Genomic DNA, 12,577 nt, shown 5'->3' with positions numbered 1-12,577 from the left:
AAAATAAAGAGAAATCCAAGCAAATCTATTATACATAGTTTGACTTTTGGTTACCATTAGGTTCATTTATAATATCCTTTTTTTTTCCAGTGTTCCAAGATTCATTGTTTATGTACCACACCCAGTGCTCCATACAATACATGCCCTCCTTAATATCCACCACCAGGCTCACCCATCACTTTACTCCCACCCCTGTAAAACCTTCAGTTTATTCCTCAGAGTCCACAGTCTCTCATGGTTCATCTCCCCCTCCAATTATCCCAATTCACTTTTCTTTTCCTTCTCCTAATGTCCTCCATGTTATTCCTTATGCTCCACAAGTAAAAATGAAGCCATATGTAATCAACTTTCTTTGCTTCTCTTATTTCACTCAGCATAATCTCCAGTCCCATCCATGTTGATAAAAAAGTTGGGTATTTATCCTTTCTGATGGAGGCATAATACTCCATTGTATATATGGACCACATCTTCCTTATCCATTTGTCCGTTGAAGGGCATCTTGGTTCTTTCCACAGTTTGGCGACCGTGGCCATTGCTGCTATGAACATTGGGGTACAGATGGCCCTTCTTTTCACTACATCTGTATCTTTGGGTAAATACCCAGTAGTGCAATAGCAGGGTCACAGGGCAGCTCTATTTTTAATTTCTTAAGGAATCTCCACCCTGTTTTCCAAAGTGGCAGCAAAACTTGCATTCCCACCAACAGTGTAAGAGGGTACCCCTTTCTCCATGTCCTCTCCAACTCTTGATGTTTCCTATCTTGTTAATTTTAGCCATTCTAACTGGAATAAGGTGGTATCTCAATGTGGGCTTGATTTTAATTTCCTTGATGGGTAATGATGATGAACATTTTTTCATGTGTCTGTTAGCCATTTGTATGCCTTTGGAGAAGTGTTCATGTCATCTGCCCATTTTTTGACATGTTTTCTTGGATGTTGAGTTTGAGGAGTTTTTTAATAGATCTTGGATATCAGCGCTTTGTCTACAGTGTCATTTGCGAATATCGTCTCCCATTCCATGGGTTGCCTCGTTGTTTTGTTGACTGTTTCTTTTGCTGTGCAGAACCTTTTGATCTTGATGAAGTCCCAAAAGTTCATTTTCGCTTTTGTTTGCTCTGCCTTTGGAGACATGTCTTGAAAGAAGTTGCTGTTGCCAATGTTGAAGAAGTTACTGCCTATGTTCTCCTCTAGAATTTTAATAGATTTCTGCCTCACATTGAGGTCTTTTGTCCATTTTGAGTTTATCCTTGTGTATGGTGTAAGAGAATGGTCGAGCTTCATTCCTCTACATAGCGGTCCAATTTTCCCAGCACCATTTATTGAAGAGACTATCTTTTTTTCCACTGGATATTTTTTCCTGCTTTGTCAAAGATTATTTGACCATAGAGTTGAGGATCCATACCTGGGCTCTCTGTTCTGTTCCACTGACCTACGTGTCTGTTTTTCTTCCAGTACCATGCTGTCTTAGTGATCACAACTTTGTAATATAACTTGAAATCAGGCAATGTGATGCCCCCAGCTTTGTTTCTCTTTTTCAGCATTGCCTTAGCAATTCGGGCTCTCTTCTGGTTCTGTACAAATTTTAGGATTGTTTGTTCCAGCTCTTTGAAAAATGCTGGTGGAATTTTAATTGCGATGGCATTGAAAGTATTGATTGCTCTAGGCAGTATAGACATTTTGACAATGTTTGTTCTTCTGACCCATGAACATGGAATGCTTTTCCATGTTTTTGTGTCTTCTTCCATTTCTTTCATGAGTGCTCTGTAGTTCCTCGAGTACAGATCCTTTACCTCTTTTGTTAGGTTTATTCCCAGGTATCTTATGGTTCTTGGTGCTATAGTAAATGGAATTGATTTTCTAATTTCCCTTCCTATATTTTCATTGTTAGTATATAAGAAAGCAACTGATTTATGTACATTCATTTTGTATCCTGCCACATTACTGAATTGCTGTATGAGTTCTAGTTGTTTGGGGGTGGAGTCTTTTGGGTTTTTCATATAAAGTGTCATGTCATCTGCAACAAGAGAGAGAATGACTTCTTCTTTGCCAATTTGAATAACTTTTATTTCTTTTTGTTGTCTGATCACTGTTGCCAGGACCTCCAGTACCATGTTGAACAAAAGTGGTGAGAGTAGGCATCCTTATCATGTTCCTGATCTCAGTGGGAAGGCTGTCAGCTTTTCCCCATGGAGAATGATATTTGCTGTGGGTTCTTCATAGATAGATTTTATGAAGTTGAGGAATGTTCCCTCTATCTCTATACTTTGAAGAGTTTTAGTCAGGAAAGGATGCTTTATCTTGTCAGATGCTTTTTCTGCATCAGTTGAGAGGACCATGTGGTTCTTCTCTCTTATTGATTTGTTCTCTCACATTGGTTGATTAGTAAATGTTGGACCACCCCTACATTCCAGGGATAAATCCCACCTGGTCCTGGTGGATAATCTTTTTAATGTACTGTTGTATCCTATTAACTAGGATCTTGTTGAGAATCTTGGCATCCATACTCATCAGGGATATTGGTCTAAAATTCTCCTTTTTGATAGTGTCTTTGCTTGGTTTGCGGATCAAGGTAATGCTGGTTTCCTAGAAAGAATCCTGAAGTTTTCCTTCTGTTTCTATTTTTTGAAACCACTTCAGGGGAATAGGTATTATTTCTTCTTTCAAAGTTTCTTTGAAGGATTCCCAGGGAATCCATCAGGTTCTGGCCTCTTGTTTTTTGGGAGGTTTTTGATGACCGCTTTAATCTTGTTACTAGACATTGGTCTGTTCAGGTTGTCAGTTTCTTCCTGTTTCAGTCTTGGAAGTTTATACGTTCCCAGGAATGCATCCATTTCTTCTAGGTTGCTTAACTTACTGGCATATAACTGTTGATAATAATTTCTGATGATTGTTTCTGTTTCCTTGATGTTAGTCATGATCTCTCCCTTTTCATTCATAATTTTTATTAATTTGGGTCCTCTGTCTTTTCCTTCGGATTAGTTTGGCCAGTGTTTTATTGATCTTATTGATCCTTTCAAAGAATCAGCTTCTGGTTTTGTTGATGTGTTCTACTGTATTTCTAGTTTCTATTTCATTGATCTCTGCTCTAATCTTGATTATTTCCCTTCTTGTGCTTGGGGTTAGCCTAATTTATTGTTGATTTTCCAGTTCTTTAAAGTGTAAAGAGAGCTGGTATTTTCAGGATTTTTTAATTTTTTTTGAGAGAGGCTTGGATGGCTCTGTATTTCCCTCTCAGGACTGCCTTTGCTGTATCCCATAGGTTTTGGACTGATGTGTCTTCATTCTCATTGGTTTCCATGAATTGTTCAAGTTCTTCTTTGATTTCCTTGTTGATCCAAACATTCTTAAGCAGGTTGGTCTTTAGCTTCCAAGTGTTTCAATTCCCTCCAGACTTTTTTTGTGGTTGAGTTCCAGTTTCAAAGCATTGTATTCTGAGAATATGTAGGGAATAACCTCAGTCTTTGGTATCAGTTGAGCCCTTATTTGGAGCCCTTTTTTGGACCTTATGTGATGTGTTCTGGAGAAAGTTCCGTGTTTGCTCAAGAAGAATGAGTATTCTGTCATTTTAGGTCGAATGTTCTGTATATATCTATGAGATCCATCTGGTCCAGTGTGTCATGTGAAGCTCTTGTTTCTTTGAGTTTCTGCTTAATCTGTTGCTGAGAGTGGCGTGTTAAGATCCTTTACTATTAATGAATTCATATCCATATGATTCTTTATTTTGTTTAACAGTTGGCTTATGGGGACGCCTGGGTGGCTCAGTTGGTTAAGCGGCTGCCTTCGGCTCAGGTCATGATCCCGGCGTCCTGGGATCGAGTCCCACATGGGGCTCCTTGCTTGGCAGGGAGCCTGCTTCTCCCTCTGCCTGCCACTCTGTCTGCATATGCTTGCTCTCGCTTCTCTATGACAAATAAATAAATAAAATCTTTAAAAAAAAAAAAAAAACAGTTGGCTTATGTAGTTGGCTGCTCCCGTGTTGGGGGCATTAATATTTATAATTGTTAGCTCTTCTTCATGGATTGACCCTTTAAGAATGGTGTAGTGTCCTTCTGTACTCTGACTACAGTCTTTAGCTTAAAATCTAATTTATCTGATATGAGAATTGCTACCCCAGCTTTATTCTGAGGCCCATGGGCATGAACAATGTTTCTCCACCCTTTCCTTTCAGTCTAGATGTATCTTTAGGTTCAAAATGTGTCTCTTGAAGACAGCATATGAATGGTCCTGTCGCTTTAGCCAGTCTGCATCCCTGTACCATTTTATGAGCGTGTTCAGGCCATTTATGTTGAGAGTGATTATTGAAAGAAGTTTTTATTGACATCATGTTGCCTGAGATGTCTGTGTTTCTACAGATTGTCTCCTTAAATTTCTGTTCTGTGTTAATCTTGGGCTCTTTCTTCTTTTATAGAACGCCCCTCAATATGTCTTGTAGTGCCAGCTCAGTGGTCACATAATCTTTTAAACCTTGCTGGTCTTGGAAGCCTTGCTGGATAAAGTATTCTTGGCTGCATGTTCTTCTCATTTAGTGCCCTGAATATGTCTTGACAGCCCTTTCTGGCTTGCCAGGTTTCTGTGGACAAACTGACATTATTCTGATGTTTGTTCCTCTGTATGTAAGGAATCTCTTCCCCCAGCTGCCCTTAAGATCTCCTCTCTGAATTTATGATTGGTGAATTTCACAATTACTTGTCCAGAGGTCTTTCTAGACTTGTTGGTCTTGGGAGGTGTCCTCTCTGCCTCTAGGACATGAACACTTTTCCATTTTCCAGATTAGGGAAATTTTCATCCAGTATCTCTTCAACTCTATCTTCTAGTCTTCTCTCTTTTTCCACCCCCTCAGGGATCCCAATAATTCTGACATTGAAATGTTTCATGGTGTCATTTATTTCCCTGATTCTGTTTTTAAGGCTTCTAAGCTGTTTGTTCCAGGCCTCCTCCTGATCCTTCTTTTCTATCAGTTTGTCTTCTATCACTAATTGGATCTTCTGCCTTGGTTAGCTGTTAGAGTATATAGATTAGATTGGATCTCATTGATACCATTTTTAAGTACTGCCAGACAGCCCTCACTTCCACCCTTAGAGATTCTGTGTTGCCACTAATGGTCTTCTCCAGCCTAGCCATTGCCTGGATAATTGTTACCTTGAATTCCATTTCTGACATATCATCTATGTCCATATTTAGTAGTTCTGTGGCAGAGGACACATTCTCTGAACTTTGCCTCTGTTGGGTGTTCCTTCTCCTCATCATTTTGGTGAGGAGTGGTTGAGGGAATGTATAGCTGAATATATCAACCACAGTCCAGTCAAGGTGCACCTTGGAAAAGTTTTGGAGCAATCAGAAGTCACCACCAAAGAGAAAGAGAAAAAAAAAAAAGAAAAAAGGCAAAATGAGCCCCAAAAGTAAGACTTATAAGGTACATAAACAAAAAAGAACAAACAAAAAGACTGTCAAAAGTTAAAGACCGGGGGTTGGGGGGGAAATAAACCCCAGCCAAAATGAACTCCAAGACTAAGATTTATAAAGTACAAAAACAAATACACAGAAACACTCACAGAAGAATAGGTGGTTTTAAACCCTCGATGTGAGTGAGGAAGGTTAGTTTGGTTCTTCCTGGGTGAATCTTGTTATCTTTGTTAAAGGACTCGACTTTCCAGAGATATAGATAAATTAAAACTTGTTTTATATATAGGGATAGTATTGAATAGGGAAAAAGGATTACCTTGAAGCTTATATCTATATATATTAATTTTTAAAAGGAAAGAAAAACACAGGTGTATGTATGAGAAGAGTTCAAGTTCGGCTCGGGTCATGATCCCAGGATCCTGGGGTCGAGTTCCGCATCGGGCTCTCTGCTCAGCGGGGAGCCTGCTTCCTCCTCTCTCTCTCTGCCTGCCTCTCTGCCTGCTTGTGATCTCTCTCTGTCAAATAAATCAATAAAAAAATTTAAAAAAAAAACTGAAAAAAAAAGTTATTATGTAATGTGTCATATTAAACATCTAGTTGTAGTGGTAAGTAGGTTAAAAAAAATCACGAGAACAAATTTAAAACAAAAAAGTTGTATCTATGAAATATACAGGTTTTGGGGCAATACATGGGGCTTAATATATTGTTTTCCCCTGATGTTTGGGTGTTAACAGTTTTATGGGGACCCTGTGGTTATTGTCCTCTTGTTCTTTTGGCTTGTCTTCTGGGGGAGGGGCATTGTTTTTTAGTCATTCTTGCTCAGGCTGAGTTGCCCTGCCTCCTAACAAGGGACTGGGTTCTGAGGAAACCGTTTTTTCAGGCTTTTGTTCTCTGGAGGCTTTTGTTCTTTGGGGGCTTTTTGGAGGGTTAATGCAAGTATATCCAGACCTCCACCTCAGAAGCCTTAGTCTGCTCCCCTCTGGGTGGTGCCTCCCCCTCTGCAAACACCACAACCTCCCACAGGTGGTGTGCACTCCCAGCCACCGTCTCAGTGGTCGCCCAAAGCACCTGCTTGTCTCTGCACCCCAGTGCCACTAAAACCGCAAATGATACTGGTCCAGGCAAGCTGGATCCCAGTGGCTGCCATTGCCGGGACTGCTGTCTGGAGTCCACGCCCACGCCGGATGCACTCAGACCTGGCTGCAGCTCAGGTCTCAGAATGCTGGAGCCTCCTCTGGGTTCTCTCAGGTACCGGTGGGTGCCAGCTGTAACCACCGTGGGACCGTGGGTTTAGTCTGTGCCTGTGGCCACCTGATTCCGGCAGTTGCCCCTTAAGACCCTTTGTTTTTTTTGTGTGCTTTTAACCAGACTCCAAGTTAATGCTGGTCTCCAAACATAGGGCACTTTCGTATTGGGGTATTACTTTTCCAGTGAGTCGTTTCTTGTGGCTCTCTTCCCCTTCTGTGTATCCTCTGGTATGAGTCCCGAGTGCTCCCACTCTGCTTTACCTCTCCATTGACATCTTTCTTCTGCCTTCATAGAGATCCAGAAGTGTATTACATTTTAGGCTGATTTCATGTGTGTTCAGAGTGTTCTGGTAGATATTTAGCTCAATTCAGGGAACCGGTTGAAAGAGGATCTTCTACTTCTCCGCCATCTTGCTGAGTCCACCAAAACCACTCATATATAATATTTTATGTGTATAGCAATGTATATGAAATTAATGGTTGCTTATGTTTGACTCCATTCTAAAAGCACTAAGTTTATACCTGTCCCCACATTTTATGTATATGATGTCACACTTTACATCCTTTTATTTTCTGATTCTATTGATTATAGACAAAATTGATACTACTGCTTTTGTGTATTAAACTCCATACTGATTTTGTATATGATTATTATTCTTATTATTTGTATTTATAAGATTTTTTCCTAATTTCTTTGTTATGGCCTTTTCTTTCCACTCAGAGATTCCCTTCAGTGTTATTTGTAAGGCTGGTTTAATGATGATGAACTCTTCACTTGTTTGGGAAATTTTTATGGTTCCTTCTGTTTGAATGAAAGCCATGCTGGATAGAGTATTCTTGGTTGCAGGTTTTTTCTTTTCAGCACTTTGAATATATCATACCACCCCCTTCTGGCCTGCAGTGTTTCTGCTTAGAAATCAAGTGATAACCTTATGGGATTTCCCTTCTGTGTGACCGCTCTCTTTTCTCTTACTGCTTTAAAAATTTTCTGTCCTTTTTCCGTTTTAAATATTATGTGTCTTAGTGTGGACCTCTTTGGGTTGAATTTGTTGGTGGCTCTCTGTCTCCTGGATCTAGATAATGTATTTACTGCCTCAGGTTTGGAAAGTTTTCAGCTGTTGTTTCTTCAAATAAATTTTCTGTCCTGTTTTCTCTTCTCCTTCTGGGATCCCTATGACTTATTACACTTCTCATGTTGCTGAGTTCTGTTTGTCTCCTATTCAGTTTGGTTGCTTTTCATTACCCTGTCTTCCCAGACGCTGATCTATTCATCTACCTCCTCAAGTGTGCCATTCATTCCCTGTAGTATATTTTTTATTTTACATCTCTGACTAGTACATCTCTGGAGTACATCTCTGATTAGTTTTTTTTAATATTATCTCTTTGTTGAAGTTTTCGCAAAGGTCCCCCACTCTTTTTTCATCACACATATTGCTTATCTGTATTTCATTTAACTCTTTTGGTTAGTATTAACCTGTTCTTTCATTTGGGACATTGCTCTTTCTCATTTTGTTTTTCTTTTTTTTCCTATTTAGAAAGTAATATGTATCTCTTGAAAGTCATGGCTTTATGAAGAAGAGGTCCTGTGGTGCCCTGTAGCACACTGTCCCCTCTTCTCCAAAACCAGGTGCCTGTGGGTTTTTATGAGTTTTGTGTACCATACTGTTGTGGCTCAGCCACATTTACCTTTAGTCAGCTCCAAATGTCTATTTTCTTATTGTGGGCAGGGGCTGGTCCCTGTGCTATTAAGGGCCTGTTTGGGGCAGAGAAGGGCTTATAGTTGGACAGTATCAGTAATCAGTCCAGATGCCTGCCTTTAGCCCATTAACAGGGGCTGCAGTTGTACAGAAGTGCAGGGCACTGTCTCTGTCTTTCATTTGAGAGGCTTTGTTGATAAGTGGGGCCAAGAGATCAGATGTCTGTCCAAGTCAGTCTGCTGGTGCTGCAGTCAGGCAAGGTGTACATGGTTATCTTCCCCACTCCCCAGGGCAAGAGTTATTTTGGAATGATCGTGTTCACTATCAGGGCCACTTGTAGGATGAGACCTGTCTGGAGCTGCTTTGCAGGGACTCCTGCCCAGTGTGGCTTCTTGAATGGAGTGATTCAGCAGGAGAATGGGAGTGCATACACAGTGTTAGCAAGTTATGTGGATAGTGTTCACATTGGTTCCACAAATGTCTGGGTACCTAGGCTGAGGTGGGAGGGAGATAAATTGCACCTGCCAGCCCTTTTGTTCTTGGAGAAATTTCCTACAGATCCTTGCTTCTCCAACACAGATTCTTCTCAGTACAGACTGAAATGAATTACAAAAAAAAAACAAAACAAAACAAAAAAAAAAAAACCTTCTTGATGTTTTACTTCAGGCACTTTTCAGACTTCTGCTTCTACACTAAATCTGGGTGGGATTGTTCGTTTTGCTCTCTCTTTAAGGGTGGGAATTCGGTTTCCTATTAACCCTCTGGCTCTCCGAGAGCTAAACCCACTAACTGTAAAAATCTTTGAAATTAAACCCCACTGATTTTTCAAAGCCAGATGTTATGGGGACTTGTCTTCTCAGTGGGGCTCCCTCATGTCTGTGGTACCCGATATGGGGTCTTTTCCATTCCCTTCTCTGTACTCGTCCCTTCTGTTTGTGGTTAGTCTTGCAGGGAACTTTGGTTTCAAACTATATCTGCCCTTTCTATCCTTTCTGATTGGCCTCTTCTCTTTGATTAACCCAAAGATTTCCTGTGTTCACCAGTGTGGTTACCGAGGGGTTTCTGTGTTAATGAGGTGAATTTAGGATTCTCCTGCTCTGCTATCTCCCCAGGCTCCTTCCAAAATTTACTGTATTATTTTTAATGACTATCAGGCATTACATAGTTTGGATTACTGTACTTTATTATATCCTTCTTATACCAGGCTTGCCTTTGAGTTAAAAACTGGTTACTTTGATTTTTTTTAATGACATAAAACTAATTTACATTCATACAAAAAAGTAAATTTCAAAGATCTCTTGGTGTTATAAAAAATACCTAATTAGAAGAATATTCTTTCAGTCCACCAATGCACTTGACTCTTGGAGAAAATGGATTCATTTTGTTGTTTCTCTTCAGGTTCTCGAACAGTTTGGCCTGATGAAACTATGGGACCATTTGGGCCTCAGGATCAGAGGTTCCAGCTTCCTGGGAACATAGGTTTTGATTGTCATCTCAATGGGACCATGTCACAGAAGAAAAGCCAGGTTCATAAAACTCTACCTGATATTCTAGCAGAGCCTTTATCAAGTGAAAGACACGAGTTTGTGATGGCACAGTATGTGAATGAATTTCAGGTAAATCATTAATATCATTTATTTTGTTTTTCTGATCATTAATACTGTATTTCTGATAATGTGGGCAAATTACTTGAATCAAAAAAGTTTAAAAACTTATTAATTCCAGCATATTCAGAAACAACATGTATAACTTTTAAAAGCTTGGCATTGTTCTATACATGTTTGCTATATAACTTTTTTAAAAATATTTTGTTCATTTATTAAGAGAACCCAGGAAGAGGAGCTGGGGTGGGGGAGGTGGCAAAAGGAGAGGGAGACACAGGCTGCCCCCTGAGCAAGGAACCCTGATGTGGGTTTCAATCCCAGGACCCCAGGAATATGACCTGAGCAGAGGGCAGATGCTTAACCAACTGAGCCACCCAGATGCCTCTTTTTTTTTTTTTTTTTTTTAAGAGTTTATTAGAAAGAGAGTAAGCACACAGAAGAAGAGGGAGAAGCAGACTCCCCACCAGCTGGGGAGCCTGACTTTGGTCCATCTGAGTACCCTGAGATCATGACCTGAGCCAAAGGCAGATACTTAACCAACCAAGCCACCCAGATTACCTCCCCCCCCTTTTTTTTTTACTTTAGATTACCTCTTGTAGGTAAATAATTCTTCATAAATACATTGTTTAATAACTGCTTATTTCAAATATAATTTAATACCTATATTACTAAAAATTTAAATTGTATGCTTTTATAGTTTTACACTCCTCTAGGCATTTAAAACTTTTTTTTAAATTTTTTTTTTTTTATACTCCAGATATTTCTGAAGCAATTTTAAGATTTTATTTATTTGACAGAGAGAGGTCACAAGTAGGCAGAGAGAGAGGAGGAAGCAGGCTCCCCGCTGAGCAGAGAGCCCGATGCGGGACTCGATCCCAGGACCCCGAGATCATGACCCGAGCCGAAGGCAGCTGATCAACCCACTGAGCCACCCAGGCGCCCTAGGCATTTAAAACTTAAGAAAATTTTGATATCTCTGAAATTCTTCAGACACCGTAAACTAAAAAAGATTAAAAAAGAATTTTTTTTTTTAGAAGAACTGTGTCTTGGGACACCTGGGTGGCTCAGTGGGTTAAAGCCTCTGCCTTTGCCTCAGGTCATGATTTCAGGGTTCTGGGATCAAGCCCCGCATTGGGCTCTCTGCTTGTTGGGAGCCCGCTTCCCCCTCTCTCTCTGCCTGCTTCTCTGCCTACTTGTGATCTCTCTCTGTCAAATAAATAAATAAAATCTTAAAAAAAAAAATGTCAGTGTTTGTTTTTGCTTTTGTTCTGTTTTTTTTTTGTTTTGTTTTTTTGTTTTTAATGAGTTCTTAAGCTGGTATTGTAGGGATGCCTAGCTGGCTCAGTCAGTAAAGCATGCTGCTCTTGATCCAGGGTCTGTGAGCTCAGGTCCCACGTTGGGCATAGAGCTTACTTTAAAGAGGGGGGTGGGGAATGTACCTGGGTGGCTTAGTAGGTTAAAGTCTGCCTTTGGCTCAGGTCCTGGGATTGAGCCCTGCAGCTGGCTCCCTTCTCAGTGGGAGTCTGCTTTGCCTTCTCCTTAGCACACTCTCTCAAATGAATGAGTAAAAGAACTAATAAATAAAAACGGGGGGGGGGGGTTTAAAAATAAATAAACCGGTGTTGCTCACCAAAATGAAAAGTTACATGCAATTCAGAGTTTCTATCAAACCCCTAATCTGTATCATTTTCTCAATTTCTGCATAGTTTCAGGGTGATTTTTTTTTTCAAAGCCATAATATTTAGAGCAACAGCTCCTCATAGTTATAATGATTTATATCCAATAACCTAACATTTGGAGACAGCTGTCCTCCCCTGACATTTTATCTCTGATAATTTTTTCTCTGTCTTCTTGGCTCCTCTGTCTGCCATTTATGTGATTTCCTATGTGTTTCTGTCCATCTTATTTAATTACTCATTGGTCACTTAATTCCTTGGCTTCCTAACTTTTTCTGACATTTCTGATTCTATATTTCTGTCTGCTCACCAGACATCATTATCTGAATGTCTTAAAAGTCCCTTGATTTTATATGTCTCATACTTAGGTTCCTCAGCCTCCCATGCCTCAAAATCTGCCCTTACTCCCATGTTACCAATAGCATAAGTGATTTAGTCATTCTCCCCCTGTCCCAAGACAAAAATTATAGGCCAAACTTGGATTCTTTCCATCATATCACCATACAGAATGACAGAATTGCATGGCTTCCCCCGCTGAAGTAACTTTTAAGTTATTTGTGTCCTTTCACGTCCCACTAATAAAGCCAGAGTTCAAGACCTCTGTAGCTCTCCTCGGTTCTTAGAGCCACTATAGTGAGATGGGTTATGAGGCTAGGATAAATCTTGCTTCAAAGTTTACTTCTGTCTTTTACTTAATTTTGTGACCTTGAGAAAGCTACTTAGTATCTCTGAGCCTCTGTTTCTTTATATGTAAAATGGGATAATAATACCTAACACACAACATTGCTATGAGTATTAAATGTAAAAATATACATAAAACACTGTGATCAGTAAATATTGGCTGTTAATTGGTCTATTGCCTGCACAATAATACTGGCATTTTTTTATGTCCAATCTTGCTATTCATTGTTTATAGACTAAAGTCAAAATTCTTTAATGTAGCATAAATGA

At 39.8% G+C, this 12,577-nt stretch overlaps 1 protein-coding gene across 2 annotated transcripts in view; it reads left to right on the top strand.

Annotated features, from left to right (window-relative positions):
• The window catches only part of MMADHC (metabolism of cobalamin associated D), a 41,544-nt gene that overhangs the window by 22,300 nt on the left and 6,667 nt on the right, over positions 1–12,577 (top strand). For both annotated transcript variants that reach the window (XM_044242051.1, XM_044242050.1), the window contains exon 4: positions 9,745–9,962. In XM_044242051.1, coding sequence (XP_044097986.1) covers positions 9,745–9,962 — 218 coding nt within the window. The remainder of the gene's footprint in view (positions 1–9,744; positions 9,963–12,577) is intronic.

This window comes from Neovison vison, chromosome 3 (genome assembly GCF_020171115.1).
Source record: "Neovison vison isolate M4711 chromosome 3, ASM_NN_V1, whole genome shotgun sequence".
NCBI lineage: Eukaryota > Metazoa > Chordata > Mammalia > Carnivora > Mustelidae > Neogale > Neogale vison.
Note: the sequence above shows the minus strand (reverse complement) of the source record. Positions and strands in the feature narration are given on the sequence as shown.